Raw genomic sequence first — 27,691 nt, 5'->3', positions numbered from 1 at the left:
GTCCATTTTGTGGTAGGAATAAAGTGTGTATTGCAACGCAGCTGCCTTTATCAAACTATGGTATGTCAAAAAGCTTCATGTAAATTTAAACCTGTAGCAATTTATCTATGGAGGGAAGCTTGGGGCTAAAGTTATGTGTGTGATAACAGCGCCTCCTACTGCCAAAATGTAAAAGTGCATCACTTTAAGTAGCAGGGCCATAATTATGAGGTTTCACAACAACTACTACATTGACATTGCTGTGAAGCACGGTAAAGTAAAGCTCGCTGCCAGCTGCGTTTCAGTTACTGGAAGTTAACTAGTCCTCACAGAAAAGGAGGAAATTATATGTGGAGTGCGCCTTGAATGAAAGTCGTGTCACATTCTGCTTTAACCAACAGTTAGCTAGCAATGCTAAATCTACGTTTAAATTAAACCGAAACATGTCCAGACTTTTGTCTTCGTCATATTCATCTTACTTTGAGAAGCCTCCTGGTATGTTTTCTGTATGTCTTGGAAAAGTTGTTCGGCCACTGCAGGTAAAAACGAGCGCATTTTCGCACCACTTATTACAGGATGTCTTTGACTGCTCCAGCCAATAAGGTTCCACGAAAATATTACAACTTCCCGTGTTACCCTGCTGTGGTTTTGCTTTCCTCCAAAATAAACTCCTACGTAGATCACATTTTTCTGTTTCGAGGAGATTATTTGGAAGAAAAGGCTGCTTTTGAGTTCGTTATATGAATATCTGCGATGTCACACAGGCATTTTCTTTCTTTCTTTTTAAATAGATTTTTTTAAACTCGGCGTATTAAAGGAAAATAAGTTCAACGCGTCCGCGTACATGAAACTTGAAACCCCTTTCCACTTCCTTTCTTCGTATGGGTTAAAACGCTCAAGTCATTTAGATATTCAATAAGAAAACAGTGTGCTATTGGCAGACGATATAAGATCGGCAAAGCTTTTTTCGATTGGACATTTAGCTCTGGTATAAGCAGTAAGTAGTCAAACAGACCCATTTCACACCAGACACAGTGAAACACACACACACAGATTTCAAAGTCAAAGTCAAAGTCAACTTTATTTGTCGATTCTTCCACATGTACAGGACATACGGAGAATAGAAATTGCGTTACTCTTCAATCCCTAGATAAATAGCAAATGAACATTTAAATATATTTAAATATAAAAGTGATTTAAAAAAAATGCAAGTAAAATAATTAAAAAGTAAAAATTTAAATAAATACAATTTTACATATAACAAGGAAGCTATACAATATACAATATAATGGGTAAGTGACATTGAGTGTAAACCAGGCAGAGTAGTGCAAATAGGCAAATAGTGCAAATGGAGATTTAGTAGTGTACGGTAAGAGAAAGTGTAACAACAAAGTCTTATGAGGTAATGGCAGTCCAATGCTCCACAAAGTGACTGGTAACTGGTGCAGGCCAGTGAGTGAGTCAGAGAGTGTGTGTGTTTGTGTGTGTGTGACAGAGTTCAGTGAGACCGTGGAGGAGAGAGGGGAGAGGGGGCAGAATCGGGAGGGAGTTAAGCTTCCTGACAGCCTGATGGATGAAGCTGTCCATCAGCCTGCTGGTCCTGGCCTGGAGACTCCGCAGTCTCCTCCCCGACGGCAGCAGCTTGAAGAAGCTTTGCATTGGGTGTGTGGGATCAGCCGCTATGCAAAGGGCTTTTTTAGTGAGACGGGTGCTGTAAATGTCCTGGAGGGAGGGGAGAGAGACACCAATGATCCTCTCTGCAGCTCTCACTATGCGTTGGAGGGTCCTATGACAGGACGCATTGCAGGCTCCAAACCACACAGTGATGCAGCTCGACAGGATGCTCTCGATGGTGCCTCTGTAGAAAGTGTACATGATGGGGGCTGGTGCTCCTGCTCTTCTTAGTTTGCGGAGAAAGAAGAGACGCTGCTGTGATTTCTTGGCCAGTGCTGTGGTGTTGTACGTCCAGGAGAGATCCTCTGTGATGTGCACACCCAAGAACTTGGTGCTGCTCACTCTCTCCACAGACGCTCCGTCAATGGTCAGAGGAGCATGTTGGGTGTGCATTCTCCTGAAGTCCACAACAATCTCCTTCGTCTTCTCCACATTCAGAGAGAGATTGTTGTCAGCACACCACGTGGCCAGGCGTCTCACCTCACTTCTGTAGTCGGTCTCATCCCTGTTGCTAATGAGACCCACCACCGTTGTGTCGTCCGCAAACTTGATGAAGAGGTTGGAGCTGTATGATGGAGTGCAGTCATGGGTCAGCAGAGTGAAGAGGAGGGGGCTCAGCACACATCCCTGCGGGGCCCCCGTGTTTAAAATGATGGTGCTGGATGTATTACTGCCAACCCGTACTGCTTGAGGTCTTCCGGTGAGGAAATCCAACAGCCAGTTGCACAGTGAGGTGTTGAGCCCCAGCTGGACCAGTTTTTGAATGAGCTGTTGGGGGATTATAGTGTTGAATGCTGAACTGAAATCTATGAACAGCATTCGAACATATGAGTCATTTTTGTCCAGGTGTGTGAGTGCCGAGTGGAGTGCAGTGGAGATGGCATCATCGGTTGAGCGGTTGGGCCGATAGGCAAACTGGAAGGGATCCAGGGAGGGGGGCAGGACAGTCTTGATGTGTTGCATGACTAGTCGTTCGAAGCACTTCATCAGGATGGGAGTAAGTGCAACAGGACGGTAGTCATTAAAGCAGGAGGGAGAGGACTTTTTTGGAACCGGAATGATTGTGGTGGCTTTAAAACATGTGGGGACGACAGCCTGGATGAGTGATATGTTGAAGATGTCTGTGAAGACATCAGTGAGTTCCACTGCACAGTCTCTCAGTACACGACCAGGAATGTTGTCAGGACCCGGAGCTTTACGTGCATTGATCCTGCTGAGGGATCTCCTCACGCTGTCCGGTGACAGAGTCATCACCTGGTCACCAGGAGGGGGTGGGGTCTTCTGTGCAGTGGTGCTGTTTTGGACTTCAAAGCGAGCAAAGAAAGTGTTCAGCTCGTTCAGCAGGGGGATAGTGCTATCACAGGTCTGTGGTGGGGGCTTGTAATCTGTGATGGTCTGAATGCCTCGCCACAGGCTCCGTGAGTCTCTGCTGTCTTTGAAGTGATGAGATATTTTCCTGGAGTACTGTCTCTTAGCCTCTCTGATGCCACGGGAAAGGTTGGCCCTAGCTGTCCTCAGGCTTGCCTCGTCTCCAACTCTGAAGGCAACATTCCGAGCTTTCAGCAGCCTGTAGACCTCTCCTGTCATCCATGGTTTTTGATTGGCCCGGACAGTTATGGTTTTCGTGACTGTTACATCCTCGATACACTTGTTGATGTAGGCAGTAACAGTCTCTGCGTACTCCTGGAGGTCAGTGGTGTTGTTATAGGTGGCAGCCTGCTTAAACATTATTGTGCCTACCGTAGTGTTTAACGTGCTCTGTCACAATGGGTTGCAAAAAATCTGTAAACAAATCTCATTAGACAACCTACACTTTTTCTGGTAAGACAGGTCAAATAATCAGTGTGTGAATCACACATGAATAAAAAGAAGCCCTACTGCAAGAATGACCTGTTATACACTTCCACTGTGGCATCTCAGCTAAAGGTTTCAAACACACTGGGTCTATAACTGTCCCCACAGGGACCTCCTTTAAGGCCATCAACTTTACTGAGTGCAATAATACACAGAAGCAGTCAGCCAATACATAACTTTTTCTACAGTCCATGTTAAGATGTGTAGATTAAAAGGTCAAACTGACAAGAGCTGATAAGAGAATGCTGCAGAATTATTAGGCAGCAGTAATTGAACAACATTTTTTTAACTGCACTACCAAAGTCTCAGGTGTGTTGGTGTCGGCTTTAATTACACATTTCATTTTTCAATTTGTAGGAATTCAATTAACATTTTTGCCTTCTCACCTTCAATTTAAGTCTGGGAATCCTTAATAGCTGATATATTTGTTGCATTTGCCCAACTTTTACCTACAAGGGATCACTGGCATTAATTTCCATTTCATACTGGATTACCTGACAAATAAATCATTGCAATATGCGTCAAAGAGTGCGTGTAACTGCCAGTGCACAACCAGAGAGAAGGGAAAAAAACCAAACAAACAAAAAACTGCACACGTCTCAAGGATCGGCACATTTTTCAGTGGTGAACTGATCCACTTTATTTGATTGGTCTGAACTCTTGTAATAGCCTACTGAGAGACATTGTGCGATACAAACATTGCATTTCAACATCATAGGTTACACGGGTTTTCAAGTCTCAATTCCAAAAAAAAAACAAAAAAACAAACAAAGAGCAAAAAAACCCAAAAACACCACTGTGTGTTTGATAGAGAGCTGAAAAGATGCTCCAATATTTTTTCGGCTTCATGTCGGATTTCTTTAAGATTCAAGTTTGTAAACTTTTTTTTCTTTTTGTCATTGCATTTGTAAACAAATAACACCCCATCTAAACGGGATGAATTAGCAAAGATGTTGAAGAAGAAAAAATGACAGAAAATAAAAATCTGAACATGTGCTACGACAATTTTAAATCAAAAAAATGAAAGAAAAAGCAACAACAAAGGAAATATCAAGTTTAGAGCAGAATGGGTTTGTTAACTGAGCAGAGTGAAAGCTGAAAAAGCCAAAATATTTTTTTTCCACATATCTAAAACAAAGTTTACTGCCGTGTATTATAGTTGACCTAGTATAATTCATATTCAAAGCTTTATGCCTGTTGTGTGACACAATGAAAGCAGAGATTAAGTGGTCATGGATTTGAATCTTCATGACATCAAATGCCTAAACATGTAATGGTACCATACAGTTCAAACTGCAATTGTGATGCAAGTGTGACACTAAACAAAAAGATTCCTGTACCAGCTACAAGGAAGAAAAAAAAATCGGGGCAAATTTCTGTGAGTAGTAGGAAAAGTTAAAGCACATTTTAGTATACTCCAAGGCTGGAGGATGAATAAGTTACACAGCAGGTAGTATGCTTTTTGTTGTCAAATGCTACAAAGCAAAAAAAAGAAAGAAAGAAAAAGAAAAGGAAAAAGTGCAACAATGGTGCAGACCATTTTTTAAGTTTGGTTAGTTTTGTCTTTGTGTGTAATAGAAAGACAATTTACAGAGTTCAGATTTTTGTCAGGACAGTATAATTAAAAAAAAGAGGGATTACAGAAACAAATACAAACATTAAACACAAACATATATCTCTGAGAAAATTAGTTAAAGCTGCCTTCTTTCTCAAGTCACAAGGCATGGCAAAAGCATTAAAAAAACACAACTTCCTGACATTTTTTTTCTTTTTAAACCATGACGACATTGCAGAACAAATCATTCTGGACAGTTTGGAAACTGCAAAGAGACAGCTACATGTGACACATCACATAGCTCTTTTGGAGAAGAAGAAGGAAAAAACAAAAAAAAACATATTGGCTCACTTTCATTATTCAGTCGGGGTCCAGGAGTAGTCATAATGATATAATTTCTGGCGAAATTAAGCTTATATCAGACTTTTCGTCTCTCTGCTATGACACCAGTGTTCTCAACTTGTTTTGAAGACATTTCTCTGTCTAGGGTGAGCGGTTATCACTACCATCCAACGCTTACAATCCATGCATCATCTCCGCTGTGTGATAAAGACAGTTATCAGATACCAATGCTGTTTGAAATGTTAGTCTGTTCTCCTCTAATGTCCGCAACGTTCAGGCTCTGGTGGTGCTTGGTGGATGGTGCGCAGGGTGGCACAGTCTCTGTGCTCTGCTCATGGTCAAGTACAAACCACAGGTCCGGTCTCTCTCTCTCTCTTACCGTTGCAATGGTAAAAGTATTTGTTTGTGTGTGTGCTGGGTGACAGGGTTTGGAGGGGTGGGAGATGTTGGACTACACAAGACCAACTGTGTTATTAAAGAACGCACCCACACTCTTTCCATTTAAAGTGGATCAATTTAAAAGCGACATTAAAATAAGAAATAATCAAGTTAAGAAAAACACTGCAAAAGGTTACTCTATTTACATACAATGATCTTCTTAAAGACAAGGTATATCTTTACAGAAATCAAACAAAATTCAGAAATAGTTTCTTCTGTTGTCTTTTTTTTTTTTACATATTAAGTTCTTTATCTTTCCTGCATCTCATGTCATCACCTCAAGCTGAGTTTTGTTTGTTTTTTCCCCCACCACAACAGGCTGGACGAGTGCTTCTGGACCAAAAGCAAGCGACGTCCAGGAGAACCCTTCCTGTCACAGGCTGCTGCTCGTACTCTCAGCCAACAGCCAGGGGGCGCCATAGCACCAAAAATAAAAAAGGACAACACCCCATCTACATGTTGCACTCCCCAGTGAGCGAGGTTAGTTCCAGGAGAGGGGCGTGAACAGACAAGCCAAAGAGCAGGCCTCTCTTCTGGTTAATAAAGCTGTAAGCAAGCGGGGCTCAGTCATCACTATCAGACAGGGTCTCGTATTGCTCCGACAGCAAAGACTGCCACTCTCGCCGCTGGCCAGGGGCTCCAGCTGGATTCTGCTGCAGCTGCTGCTGCTGGCTCTGTATGGAGGGTGACGCTATGGAAGTGGGTGGTGTGTTGCTCAGTATGCGCATAGTCAGCGGGTTGTATGGGAACTGGATGGGTCCTGTGGAAAAAGGAAAACAACACGAGTGGGCAAAATGTAGATGAAATGATGCCAGGGCCATATTTTAGGAAGCAGGTTCAACAAACTCCGAGTCAAACCATAAACCCTGAGCTGATGTCCGAGTTTCTGATTCAGGAAAGGCTGACCAGAGCTGGCGTTTTACATTTAACACTTTAGTTACATAAACTTTACATGTAATTTTGGTAGGATGACACATTTTAAATAAGAAATACAGATCATGTAAGGACAAAATAACCCACTAAGAATTTATCAGTTTTAAATCCGGCCATGCTAGTTAACTGAAACCCAAACATGGTCTACTGAGCTGCTTTGATCCGTTATGGAATTTATGACATGGATCCAGTTCTAGGAGACCTGATTAAGGTGATTTTCAGATTAAGGTGAGTTTAAGTTTGGATTTCACACAGTGTACTTCAAAATGTTGTTTCACATCATGTAATGTGTCTGTGAACAAATTTCAACATGAAATGTAGTCAGAACACAATTAGAGTGTCTGCAACTGCATTTAAAAAGTCACTTTAAAATACATTTAATGTTTCAGAAAAATTGCATGACACTCTTATAGCTGCATTTCTGTCCACACAGTTAGAAAAATTGAGACTACAGATTTTACATCTGAGATGTAATCTTGGTCTTTATCTTTATAATAGTGACGACTAAATAACTGTGAACGCAGTCGTGTTACATACAAAAAATAGCAAATAAACATGACTTTAGTTTCTACCAAAAACTCTACCAAAAATCTCTGCAAATGAAACTTTTCAATTGCACCTTTCACAGCAACTTTATGAATGAGGAAATGAAACTGAGTGTCAGTCAGCTGGTTTGGGCGCAGCAGGAAGCGAGGAGCCAGGGGAAGACTTTCAGAATTTGTTGAAGAACTCATTAACAATGAATTAACAATTAATTCATTATTCTGTTTTTTTCAGCATGCACAAGAACTAGTTCTCCACCTGCTGCAGGTTCTGCTTAGATGTCGAGAGCAGTAAAAGGTTGTCACCAACTGGTGTCCAAGACTGTGGAGTCTATAAAAAAAGACAGCCCACCACCTAGAGAAGCAGCTGAATGATACTGAGGGCTCTCACAATAACAAGCTAACTAACAATCTAGCTGGGAAGTAAACATCAGGAAGGAAAAGAAAAAATAAGGTTGCTGCTTAATAGGTTGAGCTTACTCTGGAATAGAATCATTTAAGATCTATGAGTAGAAAACAGTAAAGTGACAGTAGAGACTGGACAGTGCACCTGTGGAAGAGGGTCGGTCATCCCAGCTCCACTGGGATTGGGCTTGTCTGTGATAGTCTCCCTCAGAGTGGACGGAGGACACTGATGAGGGGCGCTCCCCTCCACCGTAGACCTGACCCAGGTTAGGAGACTTGGATTTCCGGCTGTTGGCTTTTCCCTGCTTCTGCTTACCTGAATTCAAAGAGGTAGAGGTAAATCAACATTATCCACAGTCCTTCAGAAAGGGCACAAAGTTGACTACAATAGCGGGGGTATTCCTGCTTACCCATGCTGGGAGATGGACTGGCCTCCTGCCGAGGGTCACTGCCAGTGTTGGATGTTACACCACCCTGTTGGTCCTCCTGTCTGTCCTCCAAATTGCCCATTAAGGCCTTGCGGATGATGTCTTCCAGACCCAGATTACTGGCTGGGTCACTAAAGGAGTGATTCCTGGGGTTGATGCTGCCTAAAAATCATATCACACACACACACACACACGCACAATACAGTGAGAGAGAATCGGCATAAATACACAGTGTGTCTGAACAAAATATGCTGCTACTTACTGGAGCTGGTAACCGCAGGCAGGTTGAAAATCTCTGTTCCTGGTTGTGCGTTTCCTGCAAGACAATTAATACTGGTGAAAAAAAAGCTGGTTTAGAAGAAACCGAGTTCAAAACGCTTTAATAATTCACATGCATAAAGAGCTAGAAGGATTTAGGTTAACATAGGATAAGAGAATACCCACTTACCAACATCAGAATCACCAACACCAGAGGTGGAGTTCAACTTACGAAAGATCTCCTGCTTCTTCGATTTCACCATTGGTGAGGTGTTCTCCAGCTTGGTGAAGAAGGAAGGCAGATAGCTAACACTCCCTGGGGACCGTGAGTCACTCCTTGAACCAAAAAAAGACACAAGGAGTCAGACAAAACAGTGACACAAACCTTCAAAAACATCAAAACTAAATCTGAATCATTATAAAATCAAATTATCAAACAAACAAGCTGAGCCGCTCCTGTACCTAATCTCTGAGCTGTCACCCTCTCGCCGCTGGGGTGGAGGTCCACCTGACTCCTGTTTGTCCATGCCTTGGTAGCTCTGTGGTGGAGAGATGGGTTCATAGTTCTCCATCGGCCTGCCTCCTCGCTCTGGAGACTTGCCAGGCCTGAAGAGGAGAAAGAGAGCAAATTTTTGTCAGATGGCAGAAAATAAATTGGTTTCATTCTAATTAATTCAGGCATTCAGTACCTGGCTCTGGGCTTGTCGGAGGCGTTCTCTGGGGAAACTCTGCTGGAGGGTCTCTGGTGGTGTTGGGCCTGCACCTGATTCTCAGGACTGTAGCGACTGGGCATTTTGCCTCGACCTGAAGAGGACACAGGTGGCACAACGCTCTGGAATGCAGCAGAGGCTGAAGAGGAGACTGGAGGAGGGTCCTTATTCCTGGCAAAATCCTGTGTTATGATGTGCTGCATTACAGGGAGTTACCACAAAACCAAGTTAGCTAGCTGTGATTACCTGGTGCACATGGTAAATTCCTATGTGCTGCATTATTTTTGATGTTGCAGGCCATTGTGCTCTCCAGCATTTCTTACCGAAATGTGGTCTGCCAAGGTCATGACTCGATGAGTTTTGGGGACCTGTGAGTAGCTGTCAGCCTGGGAGGAGGAAAGTTGCTGGGAACTGGACTGTGGTGGCTCCCCTGATTGCCGGTATCGACTCATGTCATAAGATCGCATGCCAACTGCGAAAGGTTAACCAGGGACAGAGCAGAGTTGTTTTAGAGAGAGCCATGGTGAAGTGAGAAGTGATGAGATGGCAAGGCTCCAAAAGACTATGCCAAAAGTAAATGATCCACATCTGCTTTCAGGTGACAAAAATAACTTTTGAGTGCAGTCTGGGGACTAGACAGTCTCAAATCACAAGGTTAGTCGGTGAAGCCATTCAAGGTATGGCATGTTTACTCAGCACAGCTAATTTTAGCCTTTCATGCCAAATCTTCAACCACCCCCCAACAAGTAATCAAGGGTATCGTTCTCTAACCAGAAGATTAGTGGTCTGAGTTGAAGAGTTTTAGGATAAGATACTGTAAATTCCCCAATGCACCAGTTGGTATGCGATTGTGTGACAGAGTTTAACTGCATTTAAAAAATCCATTGTATGAATATCTTTAATATAACTTGAATTATATTTGAATATTAGTAAAATCACTCTGGTTTAAATAAAAAAAGGAATATCCCCAAAGTTAGGATGTTCATACCCGATGCCTGTTGTTGCACATCTTCTGGTTTGTCCTGCTGAGGCTGGACAGGGGAACTAGCTGGACTGATCACCTCAATTGCTCCACCACCAGTGTTGTCATAGCGACTGGATGTCACTGTGGGACAAGTATGGACAAAGAGTTACTGTTGACTGAGGCCAAACTGATAGCAATATTTGGTGAGTTAAAGAAAAAAACAATGAACATTAACTTAACACAAACGTATGTGTCTTTTTGAGTCCTTAAGATAATATGACAATAAGGCTACTTTCAGCTTCTTACTAATCACAAGAGGTTGTTACAGTCGGTAGCGCTGCAAGTTTGTTTGATGCCCTTCCTGAGGTAAACCTAAAGGGGATCTGTGTGTCTGGCTGGATTTGAACCAACAACGTTTTGCTTGCGAAGCAAATGTATTAACCAGTACACTATGGAGGGGCCTAATATGCTGTGACAATGATTGCTCTTCTACGCTCTGCTTGACTCTGCTACTTGTGGTGTCTGTAGCATTCCAAACACTTGTTGCCAACAGGGCAGTTGGAAAGTTCCTTCTCCTAAACTTTGCAACGCCAACACTGTTGAAGGGCATTTCTCCTATCTCTTTTTAAATTTTAATTTATCGGCTGCAGATACTGATATGTAGGAAAATAGCCAATATTTGCCTACATATCAGCCCTACCAATATATTGGTCAGGCTCTACTACACATGAGATGTACTGTTCTATGTACACCTATCCTTTCATGCAACCGCGGATGTTACGGTATCACAGAGCATTTATGTGAAGCTTGAATAGTTCTCTTTTTTAATCCAATACACTCACAGCTGCTAGATGAATCCGAGCTCTGGGAGCCTCGCTCTCGCGAGTCTTTGTCCGAGGCTATCTGACGTTTGATAATGACATCAATGAAATTGGCGGCTGTCATAGTCGTCTTTCCATGAGTCCGAAGCTCCTCTTCAATGCGGGACTTTGTTTGAGGTCCCTTATCCTTAACCCCAACACCAGTGCTTTCAGAATAAGCTGGATAGGCTTTACTCCCTGGCAGAGACATAGCTCCATACGGTGAATGCAGAGATCGCCTTTCTGTCTCCTGTTGTTGCTGTTCAGACAGGCTGGATGCTCGCCGAGCTGAAGACATATCGTCATCTCGTTCATGTTTGCTCTCCTTCACTTTGACCACGTCCATCTGTGGAGCAGAAGCTGCGGCGTCCACCAAAGCAGCCAGAGCATCAGCTGCAGTACTGTGGCGGGCGGTACTCTGTGGTGCAGATATAGCTGTTGAAAGAGGCCTAAAAGAGAAAATAAGAACTCGATCACGTCAAAAATATTTGCAGAAACATGTGCTCATGTAAAATATTTTTCCATTCCATTGCATCAAATGAGTCTAACGAGGAGACTTTTTAGCATAAAGAAGTGGCTCACACAGTTATCATGTCATGCTGTTGCCCAAAATGTAATCATGTATAAAAAAAATATGCATGTGCAAAAAATCTTTAGCGAGCTAGAGGAAAAGAGACCCAGAGTAGCTTTAAGCTTACATCAGAGAGGTGATGACACTCTTTGGCTGGAAGATGCTTGGCCGCTGTGGAACTCCAACATCCTGTGGTCTGTGTGAGGGAGAAGGGGAGTGCAGATAACCTCGACTCCCTGGCCGGACTGGCTGCTCTGGTCCGCCTTGAGGACACACATAAATATTTTACTGTAACAGTGTTTCAAAATAAAAGCCCTAAGAGCACAGGTTCCTATACTGAAGGGACTAAAAACATCAGAATGAGATTTCCAAAACTGTACGAGTTCTAAACTCAAAAATGACTCACCTGCACGCATGTATTCATTGGCTCGCTCTCGTTCTCGCTCTCTTAATTCCCGCTCACGCTCATGTTCCCTCTCCCTCTGCTCCCTTTCCTTTTCCCTTTCCTTCTCCTGCTGCTCCCGATCACGGTCACGCTCCCTCTCCCGTTCTCTCTCATTGGCAACAGCAAGGTGACCTGAAGAGAACAAGGACACCACAGACAAAATGTAAAGACTCGACTCACCTGCTAGAAAAATGCTGGAGCAGACTGCCTTTAGAAATGTTAGCTTTGCTGACAAGTTCTGAAATGGCCAGATGTACCATTTCAGATGAAACCAGGAAACTGTGCTGCTGCTGCTTTAAAGCTGCTTTAAACTCTTAAACTTACCTGGACTGAAAAATAAGAACAACTACAGACCACATAACTCAACTCTTTAAGCTCATCACCAGGTTTTTGGAATCTACATATTAAAACAATCGGTTTAGGCGATAGGATAAAAATAAAAAACAGAGTGCAGGCTATTTATGTTTTGTTTGTTTTTTCCTGTGCAACAGAAAACAAAAAAACAAAAACAAGGACATCAACTGCGCTGTGCAACGGTCAGGCAGTTTTATGGGAAATCACTCCCAGCATGACTTCAGTAAAACTTAACTTTTGTAACCAGACAAGCACAACCGACCTTTGCCACATCAGGCCAGCACAGAGCTGCACTTTTACAGAAGCGGCGATCGTGGCAAGGAAGATAAAGGGCACATGGGGTGTAGGGATGGGGAAGGGAGGGGTCCTCACCTTGCGACATGGAGGTTGGGTTGAAAGCTCTAGGAGGGAAAGGGGGCTGAGGTCCAGTGAGGTAGGCGATGCGTTCCAAAGTGGGAGTACCTGTTCCCCCAGGGTGAGGCAACAGGATAGTTGGAGGCATCTGGGCTAGATCAATAATCCCTTTTACAGACAGAAGCAAAGGGCCAACGGTGAACAACAAGAACCAATCCATCAATTTCTGAATGTATGAACACCGTCTACACTTAGCTGTAACCCATCACCTTCATCTGTTAGTGCTTCCAAATACAAATTGATCAATAAGCAACAGGGCTGCAAAGAGAGTGGAATAGTGGTCAACTTGTAAGAGGCAACCACTCAGCAAATGGAGATTTGCATGACTATACAAAATGTATAAATTGAGCTGTAGCCGAATCATTTGCAGCCCCAATATAAAGAACAAATCAGCAGAATTTGTCTAGGTCATTTGCTTCTGGGCGTCTGGAAAAGGTTGCCACTACTTCACAAGCACACAGCCTGCATACTACTACCCCTCCTGCCCACAGCTGTTAGTCAGCTATCGGAGGGCCATACCTCGAGATCCGGGTGCATAAGGGATAGCAACAGACTGTTCCCGCGGTGACAGTCCTCTGGGCATCTGCTGGGAAGTGATATAATCGTTCAGGATGGTCTGCCGTGTGTTCTCTATGGTGTACAGCTGGTAGTTGTTATGGTAGCCTGTTGGGGATGGCTGCCTGGGGAACATGAATGCTGTAGCAGAGGACAAAACAAAACAAAACAAAACAAAAAAGCCCATGAACAGAAGGCTCACTGATACAGATCACCACTGCTGACGTCAGCAGCTGTAAAAGATCCTGGACATGTTATGCTTATGAAATAGAAAGCCTGAGTTGCTTTCATCAGTTTACTCAGAATCAAGGTTTTCATTATTCACATGGTGACGGTAGAAAGAATAAAAATGCTTTAAACACTATACCAGGATCCAGCACTCTGTGGAAGGCCAGGGTGGGGTCAAGATGTGGAGGCAAATGGCTTTTGTACACTTCAGGTCGGTGATGGGGGTGATGGGGGTCGAAGGGGCTATGAGAGGGTACAGAGTCACCACCGCTCACTGGGGACTTGGCTGGGACACTGTCTCTCTGCGTCGGTGTCATGGTGCTCTTTCTTTCATGTGAAGCAGACTTTGCAGACCCCATCCCACCTTCAGAAGAGAGAGAGAGAGAGAGAGAGAGAGAGAGAGAGAGAGAGACGCACGTCTTATCTAATTAGTTGAAGCAACAACTTAATATCATTTCATTACTTTTCTCAGGAAAAAAAAAGAAAGAAAAAAGAAAAGCTTATCCAGTGCCCTCAGCACTGGGTGCACATTGTGTATTAATTACTACTATAGTTTTTCGACAAAATAAGATCATCTGGTAAGGGAAAGATAAATGTCTACTTCAATTCTATCCAACTCCATAATTGTAAGAGTTATAATGTTTATTAATAAATAACTGAGAACCTGATGTTCTACTGTGAATAAAATGATTATGGAATATACCCTCTGAAGCTCGTCCCAGCATAGGTGATCCTCTAGACATGGGGTTGGTACTGTAACTAACAGGGGTCCTGCGAGCATTGGCGTCCTCATACAAGCCTGGGCTAAGCTGGGATTTGCTGGCCTCCTGGTGTGTGGAGCGTAGAACAGAGGTGGTGGAGTTGACCACAGAGGTGTGCCGTACTCCCTTACCCTCGTCGTATTTGGTTCGTTCCATGGCCTCCAGTTGGGGCATGTTGTGTGGCAGCTTAGTGGGACTGGGGATCAGGGACTTGACATTGTGTTTGATGGTGGGCTGGTTCAGATTGTGAATCTGGTAAAGGGTTTTAAAAACAACAGTTTAGTTATCAATTCATCATAAAAAATCAGTTTTGTATTTTTGTGGAGTTCATATATTAAATTTCAAAAACATTAAAGTAAATTGTTTAACAGTGGCTGGAATTACAGCTCTGTCTGACCTGTGACATGGAGCCCTCCAAAACCCTTCTGTCTGGCAAATCAGGAGTCTTGCACATATCCTGTCCAGAATCTTGTCGTGGGATTTCATGAATAGAACGACCCATCTCTTTAATCGTATTGACGCCCTCGTAGGGCTTGCCCTTGCCAATACCCCCTTCGAAGGAGCGGGCAGGCGGGCTCTCCTGCTTTAACTGTTTTCCATATTTCATAGTATCGTCATAAGTCTCTGCGGCAGTTCTTGGTGTCCCTGGAAAGATTTGAAGTTATTTCAGGTTTGCTTATTCGTTCATGTGACTTTGAGTGATGCATCAACTTTACAGTAAGCTACCTTGCATTATGGATCCAGTGATCACCGGTCTTTCCTTAGATTCTCCATGAATGCTTTCTCTGGGCAAAGCTCTGCTAATTAACCCTGAGGGGGGAAAAAAACAGAAACAGGCACCGTGAGCCCCTGACACAGAAAAGACAAACAAGGACAGTGTGTATATTCAGTGACACACAAGCAGTACCCTCCAACGGGGCTCCGTCTCTGCCCGTGTGTCCTCGGCCCATGGGTTCCTCCATCATGTTGAAGGTGCGTTTCAGCTCATGACTTGTTCGGGGGCTGCGGGTGTTTTCCCTGGGGTTCTTGATGGCTACTGGTCAATAAAACATATAATAACACGTGTGTGCCAAACAAAGAAAAATTGCTATTTGCAATATCGACAATAAAAGGCACTTACAACTATCATAGGACACGATATGCCCACTTTTGCCTTCATAGATGACATGACCTTTAGCCAGCTGCTCCCCCCTAGCTTTGTCTGGGCTGCTTGGGTCTTCTGTGGCAAGCCTTGTGATGGTGCCCTTCAGAAGGTCAGCAGCAATGCTCGACTGGGCCAGAGCTGGTGTGCCCTGTTTAAGGGGAGAGCAAAGAAATGTTCTATAAATACAAAAAAAACCCCCATGAAGTGTAAAAACAAAAAAACAAAGCCTCATTTCATCCATTCATTACCTGAGTGATAGAGCCTCTGAAAGGCAGACCTTCGCCAGCCTTTGCTGGGTTGCCTCTACAATCCTGTATGGATGGAACTGCAGCTCCTAAAGAGTTACAGAGAGAAACAAAATATAACTAGACTATAAGGCTTGAGAAAGTTTTCTACTAACAGGAACTCCAGTTCTCTATTTGCAGAATTCTGTGTGGGACAATAGTAAAACAGACAGACCATGCCATAAAGTAGGTGCGATGCCTCAGATGTCAACTGTGACAGAATTTCTAAAGAGCAACGTCCTTTGATCTGGATGTTTTGCTTTCTGACACTGAAAGCAAAGCATTCATTTTCATGCCATGCTTGGTTTTCCAATGTTGCCAGCTCTATATGAACAGAAGAAGTGATAAACAGCTTAGTCACATGAAGCCTGTTATCCTACCAGGCTTGTTAAGATCCTGCTGCCGCGGCAGACCCAGAGAGATGGAGCCCACACTGCTCTTAGTTCCCTCTGGCCCATAGATAGCGTGGGATGGCAGGTATGTGCCAGGAGTTCCCTGGAAATTAAATCACAGAACATATTTCAAAGTCAGCTCACTGGGTACACAGAAACAATAAAGCAGTTCATTTTATTAAGATGGGATCAACTGTCCTATTCTACCATCAACAGTGTAGTAGATAAATATAGTAATAGTTTGAAAATTAAAGTGTTGATCCTGTCATGGACAAAAAGATTTATAAAACCTACATATGTTAATCTTACATCAGAGCTCACATAAATTATTAAAGAATCTGATTTCTCCCCAGTGGTGTAAGAGAACAGCTAGTCTACTGGTAAAGCACAAACATCATACCCCAGGTGCCTCACCTGGGAGATGGAGCCTCCTTGGATGAAGGAAGGCTTGTCTGTGGGCTTGGTAGTTGGAATGAGTGGAGGAGGAGAGGGAATGTTGGGAGGTCGAATGGTTCTGAACGTCATGCGGCCTCCATCTGGTATATTCTGGACCAGCTGGGTAGTTGCAGGGTGAAGGACTGGTGGAAATACAGAAAAGGAAATAAGATAACTGATTAAAACAGCTGGGTATAACATCAAAAAAGCAAACCAGTGCACCCAACATACTGTTTTTTTTTTAGCTTTATTCCAAATTAAATACTTCATGATAAAATATTAAGCTTTGTTCTGACAACGCTCCACTGAGTGGCGAAGTAAGCAGAGAAGACCTCATTTAACAGCCTGTCTTCAGCCTGTGGTATCTTTGGCCCATGCCCGCTGTCTACTTGACTGTCTCCTGGGACAGCTGAATAGACAAAATGAATCATAACACACCTCAAACATGCACCCACACAGACCGGGAGTAACCTCCCTGCAGGGAGAGCAGCATGCACTCTGCACTCTATCAAAAATGCAAATGGCAGCGAGAGTTCCTCCAGCGGGCACGGGCGTCATCCTGCTGCTGGCTCATGCAGGGACAGATAAGAAAACAAGCCACTCTATGACGAATTTATAAGCCTCTGTTGCAGAGAAGGGACTGTGTGTCAGGCATTAACATTCATGCTCAGGAAGTTCAGGAACAACAACTTAATTCGGATGGACATGATTTTATCCTTGCCCCAGATTACAAACAAGGGGGGGGGGGGGGGAGTAACAGCAGAAGTTTTTGTATTCATCCTATAAGATGGAAAATAAGATAAGATGACCTTTATTAGTCCCACACGTGGGAAATGAGGAAGTAAAACATAGCACCTCTTCCCAGCTCTATAAAGTTCTGGCAAATATCTGACAGTCAATCTGCATGTAGTAAATCCAGGATAATCCCCTTATCTGGCTTTGATTTGCTGTCACAACATCATTAAAATGTGAATCTGTTAATCATCATCAACAAACAGACGGTGTATGACCTTCAGTTTGCAGTGATATTCAATTTCAGGATTCATAATTCACTATAACCATATTCTAACCGGACATGTAGCACACCTACAAGGGCGATACAGCAGAAATGCTCTTTGATGACAGCAGTCTAACAGAACATCAGAGTGGACAGGACATGGTTAGGTCATTTTTTTTTTTTTTTTACCGTTGATTAATGAAAATCACCAATAGTTAAAATGATATCATTTATGAAATTATTATAAAGAAACCTATAAATATGGTTTAATGTGCTCACTTATGTAAAGCAAATACACAAAATGTCACGGAGATCAGAGGGCAACTATCACTGGAAGTGGGCTCATTTTCTGAGACACAACAAATGGAGCCAAAGAAGTGTTACCTCTGTCTGATCCATTCACAAATAAGCAAATTATAATCCAACCGGTTATAAAACGTTACAAGCAGAGAGGATGACTTTATAACAGAGTGTAAAAAAAAAACAAAAGAAACGTGACATAGAGAACTTCAGATATGCAGGATATAGATATTAGCAAAAGCAATGGATGGTCATATCTGGGCAGAGGTTTCTTCATTTCACCTTAACACTGATTGCACACTTCCTGTACATTGCTAAATGCTAATGTGTACACATATACCTTTGGACTTGGGAAGATACATCTTGAGTAATACACAAGTGCTAACACGGTCACATCCCATGACAGGAATAAGAGCTCCACAGCAATCCTCATCTCCACTCCAAATTTAAAGTGGACCTACCATGCTCACTGCTAGCTCCACGTTTTTACTCTTGGACTCTAGTATAGAGTACACAAAATGATTCACAATTCAGAATACTCATTTACCTCATGCAGGGTCTTGGGGGGGGGGGGGGTGTCTGACATTAACCTGTTGCCTCATATACTGACCTCATTCTTTTAACTATTTCAGTTAGTATGTATGCACATTTTTGAAGACAATGTCATATTCCACTACCAGTGGAGTCAAAAAAATCTATAACACAAATAGAAAAGGGGTGTCAAACAAGGCCTGCCTGTATCAGCAGGGTCATGGGAGGAGGCAAAAAGGGTTGGGAGGAGGAGGTGAAAATGTGTGCTTTTACCTGGTGGCACACTGTAGCAGGAGACATTGGGGGCGTTGGGGTCAGGTGAGGCCTTTCTTAACTCCCTGGGGGAGAGTCTGTAAGGAGAGCCTGGCTGACCGGAGTGGGTCTCCTGGTCCACAGCCAGCATCATGTCATAAGGCATGTACGGTAAGGGTTTACCTGCAGCGTACAGGCATAAGGACAAAGGGAAGATAACCACCCAGAATGGATGCACATTTTTGACAGCCACACCGCCACCTGGACACGTACCCGCTAAAACCTACTATGTGTAATAAATACTGTGGTTTCAAAGCTCAGTCGTTTACTGACAGCTGCTCTCCTCTTCATGGCACTCACGCTAAAAGGTGCTAAAAGCTTTGCAAAATCAAGCTGTAATACAGTCTGCCCATTGGCTTCACTGCTCTCCATTCAGAAGGTGCATGGGTGAACTAAATCGACGGTCAGGCAGAAGTGACCTCTGACAGCCTCTAGTCACATGGCATCAAAAAACACAAACCCCAAATCCCCCTCTTCATAAGGTATTTCAAGAGAAGTGTAAATCAAGACTTCTGTTCATATAGTACTAAACGCAGAAGGATTTTTTTTTTTTTTTTTAATCTTGGCTCAGGCTGAAGAACATTACGACAGTCCAGAGCACCCTAAACATGTAGTTTCATAAAAACATTTTTATGAAACTACATAAAAATGAATGGGTCCTAAAATATAGGCTATAAATAGTTCACTGTTAGCAGCAGCAGCAGAGAACAATGAGGATAGAGCACTGAGAAGGCAACAGGAAATGTGAGCGTTGAACGAGGATAGTTTTACTTTCTTACCATGGTCCTGCCTTTGCTTCTCTTCCTGGTGCGCTGACTCATGCACTGCTTTGATCTGGTGTTGCAACATGGCGTAACCACTGATGGGCACGCCACCAGTGCCAAATGGACCAGGCACCTAAAGTATTAAGAAGGGGGAGAAGTCCATGAGTCCGGAAGCCAGATATGAACTAAGTTAGATGATGAAGCACTGCAGGGAAGCAATTCCAGAACACGTTTAATAAACATACAAATATTATTGTTTTCATTCAATAAAAACCTTAATAGAAAAAATGTTTCCACACACAGTGGAACTGTTTGCCATGTATTACATAGTGCTTACACTATAAAGGCCTGTAGTTTTTTTGTTGTAGTTTTTTTTTTGTCTGAGAATGATCCTTCTGAAAAAGTTACCAACCATGGGTGGTATTGAAGCTGCCCGCTGATGCAGCTGATCGATGTTGAGCTGGGTTTGCTTAGGTGAAGGCACCAACACCGAGCCTGGAGGGTTAAGCAACGAAGGCTTTTCCATGGAGAATATTCTGCTGCGTGAGACAAAATATAGACGTTTAAAATAATTTGACAGCATTCTTTTTGGAAAATGCAGTTATTCACACACAACATGAACGCGTGAACAGGGAGCTTATGCTATGAAATTTGCTATGAAAATTCACCTCTGCCTTTCAGGCTCTGCTTCAACATCCTCATCAGCACTGCAGGTGGCGCTGGAGTCATTATCTGAGTGGAGCCTTTCGCCATGATCTCCCTTTTCGCCTTTCTCCTTGATACCGGGCTCCATCTTCACTTTAACCTCTTCGAGATTCATAACCACATCCAGAGGTTCCGTTTTAGGATGTACTGAGCCTGCAAAGGAAGTCACCCTGGCTTTTTCCTCCTGAGATCCCACCTCGCCCTCTGGGATTTTCTCTTGTTTCACTGTGAATTCGCATGGAGGCTCTGGAGCCTTCCCATTGCTAGTCTGGCCTTTGTCCTGGTCAGCACACTGAGTATCTCCTGCAGCGTCGTCTGCCCTCTTGGAGTCACCGGACTTTGAGGAGTCAGCCTGAGAGGGGGAAGGGGCGCTCTCTGTATCAGAGCTGTTGTCACCTCCTAAGGAAGCACCCAAGGACAAATTAATACATGACAAACAATTAATGAAGTTACTAAAACTAGGGCTGAACGATTATGGAAAATAATCTAATTGCGATTTTTTGCCCCAATATTGCGATTGCGATGCGATATGCGATTATTTTTTAAGGTCTTTGTCTTCTGTATTATTAAACAAAGACAAGCAATACATCATATAGTATGGCCAATACTATATTACATTAATTTTAAACTGTTCTTTCCTGGAAGACAGACCTCTGTTATGATGACATGAGGTGATGCATGAATTGATGACTGACATTTTTATTTAACTTCTTCAATCACAACAGTATATTTGAACATACACAATAGTTTATTTTTAGCTTACAAACATCTGAGCATAAAGTGCTGACAAGGAACCCTGGTGTAAACATTAAAATGAAAGTCAGTACAATGTGCAGATTGCAGAAATATACATAAAAAAAATCAGTGGCTTTACCACACTCAGTTTTTCGACATCTGTGAACTACTAGACAGTCATTCAATTAAAAAATAATATTAAATAAATAAAACTAATAAATAAAAAATACACACATCTTACTGATCTTTGCAGTCAGTAACATTACACATAAAGTGCAAACATAATAGCAATTGTATAAACACACACACAAACACGCCTTTAAAATTTAAAGGCGTGAAATTGGACGGTCTAGCCTTCTGAATCAGAAGGCTAGTTCTGATTAGCGTCACCGCTGTCTCGGTGGAGTTTAATAAACTCGGCCGTCTGCTTCTTGCTATCTAAAATATAACCAGACACTGGTGTAAATTCTCGACTGTCTCATACTTCTGTTTAATAAGTTTTCTGTTTGACGTTTAGTCAGCTGTGTGAAAACCAAGGAGGAACCCACCCGGGGGATTAATAAAGTTTTATTTTATCTAATCTAATAACTTTAATCTCAGCCAAACCGATTTACTCACGAACAAACAAAACACTGAAAAAAGCCCAACAATAACATTTTTAGGTTGTCTAAGTGACTTATATATTACGTTTAACCCGAGCAGCGAAACTCCGCGGTGATCTGAAAATGATGTGCCGGGAGTTGTGCCGTTCTCGGCCGCATCAGTAACCCTCGAGCTCCCGGCTAGCTGTCGAGCTGGTGGGTAGCAGACGCCTCTGAAAACGTCGAAGCACTTTTGCAAATATGGGATATCTTGATAAACCGAGCAGATATTTGATGTTTACACAACTACTTTCTCGCCTGAAAATATGTTAAAAGTTTATTTTGTGACCCAGAAAGATTAGTATGAGTAATTTTAAAACTTAGTAGCGGCCGCCATTGCTGGAAACTGGAGTTTGGCTGGGCCGCGCTATGAATTCTGGGATATGGTAGTAATTTGGACAGCCTTCGGCACGTCGCTGTGACGTAATCGTTCTACAAATGCGGCCTCAGGAGGATGCAGCCCATGAATTTGGACATGTCCAGAGTATAATCGCAGCCTTTGCGGTTAGAAAATTGCACTTGATCATGTCGCGATATTATCGCAAATGCGATATATCGTTCAGCCCTAACTAAAACTCACAGGACTTTTCTAAACTCCTTCTAACAATGAAAATAAATATAGACATCCTGACATAAATCAAAACAAGAGCAGATACTCTAAGATTAATCATATAAAGAAGACGCAATTGGATCGTGGAAATAATACAATTCAATGAATATTCCATGAAACCATTAAAACATCAGCCATAATACAGCCTCCATGTATTAAGTCAAGAAAGAATGGGGTATTTATATCAAACTCACATAGCATGAAACCCCAGACAGAAAATCTACAACAGGACCTAAACATTCACTTTACCCATTTGAAATGTATTCACATGCATTCACGCTTAGGCACACATGTGATTGCCACTTATTGCAAAACACCATATTTTGTTTATCGCTGATAATATTTGCCTGTGCTATGTTCAAGGTCTCACAACCGCAAGCACAACCTTGAAAGATAAAAAGAAATCATAAGCTCAGTTCACACCTAAGTTTAGATAACTGCAATCTATGCGGATGTACAGTATTGCAAACAAAACAGAAAGCTTAAAGTGATAAAAAATAAAAAATAAATTCACATCCAGAAACCACATGTTTAAAACCTGTCTGCCCGTCTCGGTTTGCATATTGTCTAGCTGCAGCTGTTACCATGGTGATGGTAGTCCAGATTTGTAGATCCATTCAATGCATCAAACCAAAAATCAAAGAAGCAGCTTTACAAAATATCCAAATGGTAAATCACGATGTTTATAGTTATGAGAGTTTTATTAATGCCTCTGATGGCCTAATGTGTAACTTTATAAAGTGAGATCTGTGACGTGTAGATCACCAGCAGTACCTGATTTCCATCAGATGTAGATAAAGTCAACATTGCGACGTCGCCGCAGTTATCTTGTAAAGCAGAGTTTGTTTAAATTATAGTCGAAGTGTCCAAAGTCTGTAAACCTTTCTTAAACTTGGTTTGATGTTGTTGGTTTTTTGCAGAAAAAAAACATCAAAAACACTGTGCTGTTAAAAAAAGAAAAAGAAAAAATGCCTTCATGCCTTCACCATGTAAACCCAGCAGAGATAAGGATTTCTGGAAGTGAGGGAGGCAGGTAGACAGGCAGGCTTGTTTGCTTGTTGGATCAAACAAGTGGGACCAGCACTTTGTGTTCAAAGAGTGGGCTTTCTTCAGTCTTCAAAGCTACAAACTGTTATGCAACAGGCACCTATGTAGTCTGAATTAGTTCACATCTTTAGTCTCTTCCTCTACTCGTTGCCTTTTTGCATTTGATCTCTTTTCCACTCACTTATTAAAACTACTGTCAGTACAGAGTAAGCCCACTGCCATCAACCCAGAGGAAACACTTAAATGACAAATAGAAGTTTGGATCGAGCTTCACAGATTTCTTCTAAACTCTTTACTTAACATTTGAGATCAAGCACTACGCTTCAAAGCTCATAATCAAGAATCTATCACACGATGAAGACGTGCAGTCTTTACAACCCAAAAAGAGTTCTTAAGAATGTGTGTGATTGTTATGTGTTATCTTATCCATCTCTCTGACCTTCACTGTCCTCTGCATTGTCCTCATCATCATCCGGTGATTGCGTGGCTAGACCTTCACCTTGAGACCTATCAGCACGAGCCTTTCGTGTATCCTGGGAACCAAAAAACACGTAAACAAAAAAATTTATTTAATAAAATACATTCATTCATACAGAGTTACAACAGCTTAAAGACAGCCTGCAACTGAATCCAGATTACAATCAGCTTACCTGCTTATGCTGTTGCAACAGGTTGTCCAAGTTGTGACGTCTCTTGTAATTGAAATAGAAGTTCTTGCACTGTGCCTCGCTTTTGGTGCCCACCATTTTGGCAATAGCTGTCCAGTTTCGCCCATGCTCAACAAGCCCTGGTGCAGGACGGAGAGAGATGATGCAAAATCAAAAATCTAACTTGAATACTTGGTAAAATACAAATTAACAAGGCATTTCATGTTTAATAATACAAACTAATGCCAGACAGGACTTTACAAAATCACGATGGACACTGTATTCAATCGAGGTTTGGCTGCAGTAATGTAAAAGGCACTGCAGAAAGGACAAGTTTTAAAAGCCCTATTTAGCGTGAACATGCAGTAATGGTTCTCATGCTGTGTCAGAACCTCCAATGTGGCTCTGGAAGATGATCTCAGTTAAATCTTAACGATATCTTTTAACAAATAAAAGCATCACCACAAAAATTACACTACACTCTTGGGATCCCCGCTGCTGCGATTTGCTGTTGGTCTTCCCCATCCTGCACAATCAGCTTTAATGGTCCCACTAAACTTTGAAATTATTCTTTCACCCTACAGTCAATTGGAAGACTTCCATTTACCTTTAGAGCAGCTCTTCACTAAATCCTGTAACCCATGTGACCTCTCTCTCCCGCCCAATCCCACTAAGATAAAGGATACTGGCAGCTTGACAAATCGCTGCACAGCTAAAGACAAAACCTGATTAATGTTCCAGTTCAGAGCAGCTCTCGTTTTTTTTTTTTTTTTTTTTGTTTGGAGCGCGCGGGGGGGGGGGGGATGTACTTGAATACAGTAAACTCACTCTATCCGATCACCACTTAGCTTATCTGCTTTGATCACTGTGACAAGTTAATTAGCCAATATTGTTACAGCCCTGGTCATATTTTTTCCTGTGCTGCTGTAACTGCTCTGGTACTATATTTAACTAATACTCCTTCCACATAATCACAACTGTGCCAGATGTTTCATAGTATTTCTCAGTGCTGTGCACAAACAGAATATGTCTTGAGATTAATTTACAATCAGTGGTTCACACGTTCATAGTAATCATTGACAAATTAAGTTATGGTGCTGTGAGCACAGCACTAAATCTGAAGGCAGAAACTGGGAAACAATCAAGTGAACTTCTTCTAAAAGCTAATCGAAGAAAGTGTCACTGTTTCTTGTGTTACCAAGACAACATTCAATCCAGTTATATATTCAAAATATCCGTAATACACTTAGCAATAAAAGGCCTTTGTGAGCTTTATAACTTCAATGTGGTAGCTGCTCTGGTCTGACTGATTTTAACACCTCAGATTTCGCTGAGGAACTAGGGGTATATGGCCTACCAACAATACATAAGCTGTATTACATCAGCTTAAACGAAAGTGATTATACCAAATTCTAATTATACTAATATCACATTTTAGTAAAAGGTGTGAAATCATCCAGACAACAATAAAGAACTGCAATGACCCAAATTCTTTCTTAATCTGAGGGGATGTTCTGATTTGACTACCAAGCTTGGCATGTCTCAGCCTTGTAATAACACCAGGGCTTATTCAGATAAACAAATCAAGTTACTCAGAGGTAAACTGTTCACTGGGCCTGCCTGATCAGCCACATGTGGCAGCATAAAGGTGATTTCCGAACCTACTATGTTATATGACTTTCCTGTCTGAGGAGATGATATCCACTCGTATTTTTGGAAAGGTGGAGCAAATCGAAACACGCAACAGTCTTAATTTTTCAACATGAATCCATTTGTTTACTCTGCCAATCTACCCTGAATAAGAACCTATCACCAGCAAATCCAAGCAGAAAGGGGCAAGCGTAGGCATACTTGTGTGGCATTAGCTGACTAAAGACATGTAGTGTCTAACCTTAGACCAAGCGACGCGTGCAATGAATATTTCGAAGACTTGTTGAAGTAACTTTCACTTTTTTTTCCTTTCTGTTTTTTAGAGAATCTGAAAAGCGTCTGAACCTGAATAATAGATAGAGATCTTTGAAAGAAACCGTCACGGTCTGCTGCTTCCTGGATGGCCTTAATAGATCACTTCTGAGAAGTCAGCAATGCAGCTAAAAGGGCGGGGGGGGGGCGGACTACAGGCTCTCCAACAGTTTCCAGTAAAGCACCAGGAATAGTTTTTATTTGTGTGAATGCATGTGCGCAGTCATTCCCGTTTGCATGTAGGAAACGGGCAGGGCAACGCAATATCAGATAATCAAAGCGGATGGAAAAAGGCGGGAGATGGAGGGAAAAACACAATCGTAAGAAGCAGAGGCGTCTCAGCCGCACAGTGATAACAGGAAGGACAAAGACATAAAGGAAAGAGAGTAGTTCATTAAAGCAGTACCTTTTTTGGCAACCTCCATCTCCTCCTCGGTCCAGCGAGAAGTTTCTCCGGTTTCACCAGCGCCAGCTAAATAACAAAGACAGACACAGCCCCATCAGCACTGATAGAAGGAGAGAGGGAAAAAAAGCAATAGAAAGTGAAGGAGGGAGGGTGACGGTGAGAGAATGACAGTTCTTTCTTCAGTCGTCTTCTTCTCATGGCCGCTAATCTAATAATCTGTTTACATTCAGGGGCTGTCGAGACCTGCTCCCTCACTTACACTCTCGCTCTAGCTTACTCTCCTCCTCTCATTTTCTCCTGCTTTCTCGTTCTCTCTCCTTCCCCACAGCCCTGAGCAAGCCCTGCTCCTCTCTAATCCGAGAGGGGAGGGCCTTGGTCAGCTGATGTAGCACCAGATAGTTGAGAGCCATGCCTCCCTCTTTGGGAAATGGCCTTGGATGGAGACAAATAGACAGAACAGCCAACCCAAAAACCCTCCCGCGTGCACAGATACACGCTCCTCCCCTTTGCCTTGGCTTGATTACACAGTTCATTGCCCCGCCTCTAACAAAATTCACAGAAGAGCACGGTAAGTGTGGAGGGGGCTGAATGAACTCTAGCCCACTCTCCTCTATGGCACCCACTGAGACTGTGTAAACATTTGGACAAATATAGCTGCAGATGTACCCTTGACATTAAGAGGTGGTCTGCCCCCTTCAAACCCACCAATCTTGAAGACGAGATCAATTCTCACTGTTCAGACTTCTCCTGCCACACTGTGTTTTACTTTTAGTTAAGCAAATGTCTACCAGACTAAGCTTTCTTCTTCACTGATGAAATGCACCCCACTACAGGGGAGGCCCCTCTAGAGTGGCTCTTAATCAGTCGGATATGAAAACAGAGTGTCCGCCTACAGCATAGCATGTGGCCTAATGACATATATATATATACACACACACACCAGCCCCCAAAAGAGAATCCAAACCCCCACTGAATCAGCAGCTTCCTCAATCTGCTTGGCCCCATTTCAGCTAGGCAACACTGACAGATAGCTACCCTTTTGCCCACGTACTTCTAAGAAACATCATGGCTGCAGGGGTTACTGAGCAAGTAAACAGTCCCACTCAAAATCCACAATGTAGTCATTAAAGGAGATTAGGTTTGACAAGTCCTACATAAACCAGGATAGAAAGGGTTTGAAGCATGGGTGGACACTGTAAAGGGTTAAAGAGGACATGAAATGCTACATATATAAAGGCTAATTTACATCATGGAGCCCTGCTCTCAAAAACTGACGCAGAAAACACTCTGTGTGTGAAGCTGGATTTAAGAAATAAGTGCTTAAAGTTCAAGTTTTAAAAATATGTTTAGCACCATCTTCTGTCAATACGGAACGTGACATCCTGTGGTTGGATGGTTGGTTGCGGCTAATAGCTAGCATAAACTAATGTAAGTCTAACTAGTGACAGAATCAATAAATCAGAGAAATCAGCTGACGTGATCTGCAATATTTTATGTAATAAATAGGGG

At 42.6% G+C, this 27,691-nt stretch overlaps 2 protein-coding genes across 7 annotated transcripts in view; both read right to left on the bottom strand.

The window, feature by feature from the left end:
* The window catches only part of zswim7 (zinc finger, SWIM-type containing 7), a 30,621-nt gene extending 30,087 nt beyond the window's left edge, over nucleotides 1-534 (bottom strand). Inside the window, exon 1 of the mRNA XM_085363392.1 lies at nucleotides 459-534. Coding sequence (XP_085219518.1) covers nucleotides 459-534 — 76 coding nt within the window. The remainder of the gene's footprint in view (nucleotides 1-458) is intronic.
* Nucleotides 535-4,106: 3,572 nt separating this feature from the next.
* Nucleotides 4,107-27,691, bottom strand: part of ncor1 (nuclear receptor corepressor 1) — a 62,123-nt gene continuing 38,538 nt past the window's right edge. The window contains exons 17-46 of one of the 6 annotated variants that reach the window (XM_085364335.1): nucleotides 26,183-26,248; nucleotides 23,818-23,954; nucleotides 23,607-23,700; nucleotides 20,098-20,533; nucleotides 19,842-19,968; nucleotides 19,445-19,562; nucleotides 18,627-18,788; nucleotides 16,505-16,668; nucleotides 16,079-16,193; nucleotides 15,663-15,748; nucleotides 15,391-15,562; nucleotides 15,178-15,306; nucleotides 14,997-15,080; nucleotides 14,668-14,915; nucleotides 14,213-14,522; nucleotides 13,649-13,873; nucleotides 13,246-13,422; nucleotides 12,685-12,834; nucleotides 11,920-12,090; nucleotides 11,641-11,776; nucleotides 10,925-11,391; nucleotides 10,107-10,223; nucleotides 9,442-9,590; nucleotides 9,098-9,315; nucleotides 8,871-9,014; nucleotides 8,599-8,744; nucleotides 8,413-8,466; nucleotides 8,133-8,312; nucleotides 7,868-8,038; nucleotides 4,107-6,602 (exon numbers count right to left, since the gene is read on the bottom strand). In XM_085364335.1, coding sequence (XP_085220461.1) covers nucleotides 6,406-6,602; nucleotides 7,868-8,038; nucleotides 8,133-8,312; nucleotides 8,413-8,466; nucleotides 8,599-8,744; nucleotides 8,871-9,014; nucleotides 9,098-9,315; nucleotides 9,442-9,590; nucleotides 10,107-10,223; nucleotides 10,925-11,391; nucleotides 11,641-11,776; nucleotides 11,920-12,090; nucleotides 12,685-12,834; nucleotides 13,246-13,422; nucleotides 13,649-13,873; nucleotides 14,213-14,522; nucleotides 14,668-14,915; nucleotides 14,997-15,080; nucleotides 15,178-15,306; nucleotides 15,391-15,562; nucleotides 15,663-15,748; nucleotides 16,079-16,193; nucleotides 16,505-16,668; nucleotides 18,627-18,788; nucleotides 19,445-19,562; nucleotides 19,842-19,968; nucleotides 20,098-20,533; nucleotides 23,607-23,700; nucleotides 23,818-23,954; nucleotides 26,183-26,248 — 5,150 coding nt within the window. In that variant the 3' untranslated portion in view covers nucleotides 4,107-6,405. The remainder of the gene's footprint in view (nucleotides 6,603-7,867; nucleotides 8,039-8,132; nucleotides 8,313-8,412; nucleotides 8,467-8,598; nucleotides 8,745-8,870; nucleotides 9,015-9,097; nucleotides 9,316-9,441; nucleotides 9,591-10,106; nucleotides 10,224-10,924; nucleotides 11,392-11,640; nucleotides 11,777-11,919; nucleotides 12,091-12,684; nucleotides 12,835-13,245; nucleotides 13,423-13,648; nucleotides 13,874-14,212; nucleotides 14,523-14,667; nucleotides 14,916-14,996; nucleotides 15,081-15,177; nucleotides 15,307-15,390; nucleotides 15,563-15,662; nucleotides 15,749-16,078; nucleotides 16,194-16,504; nucleotides 16,669-18,626; nucleotides 18,789-19,444; nucleotides 19,563-19,841; nucleotides 19,969-20,097; nucleotides 20,534-23,606; nucleotides 23,701-23,817; nucleotides 23,955-26,182; nucleotides 26,249-27,691) is intronic. The other 5 variants (XM_085364337.1, XM_085364336.1, XM_085364340.1 and 2 more) reach the window with 5 other exon arrangements.

This window comes from Diplotaxodon limnothrissa, linkage group LG10, assembly GCF_057381915.1.
Source record: "Diplotaxodon limnothrissa isolate DT_005_m linkage group LG10, D_limnothrissa_male_GT1.1, whole genome shotgun sequence".
NCBI lineage: Eukaryota > Metazoa > Chordata > Actinopteri > Cichliformes > Cichlidae > Diplotaxodon > Diplotaxodon limnothrissa.
This window is presented reverse-complemented; position numbering and strand designations above follow the sequence as displayed.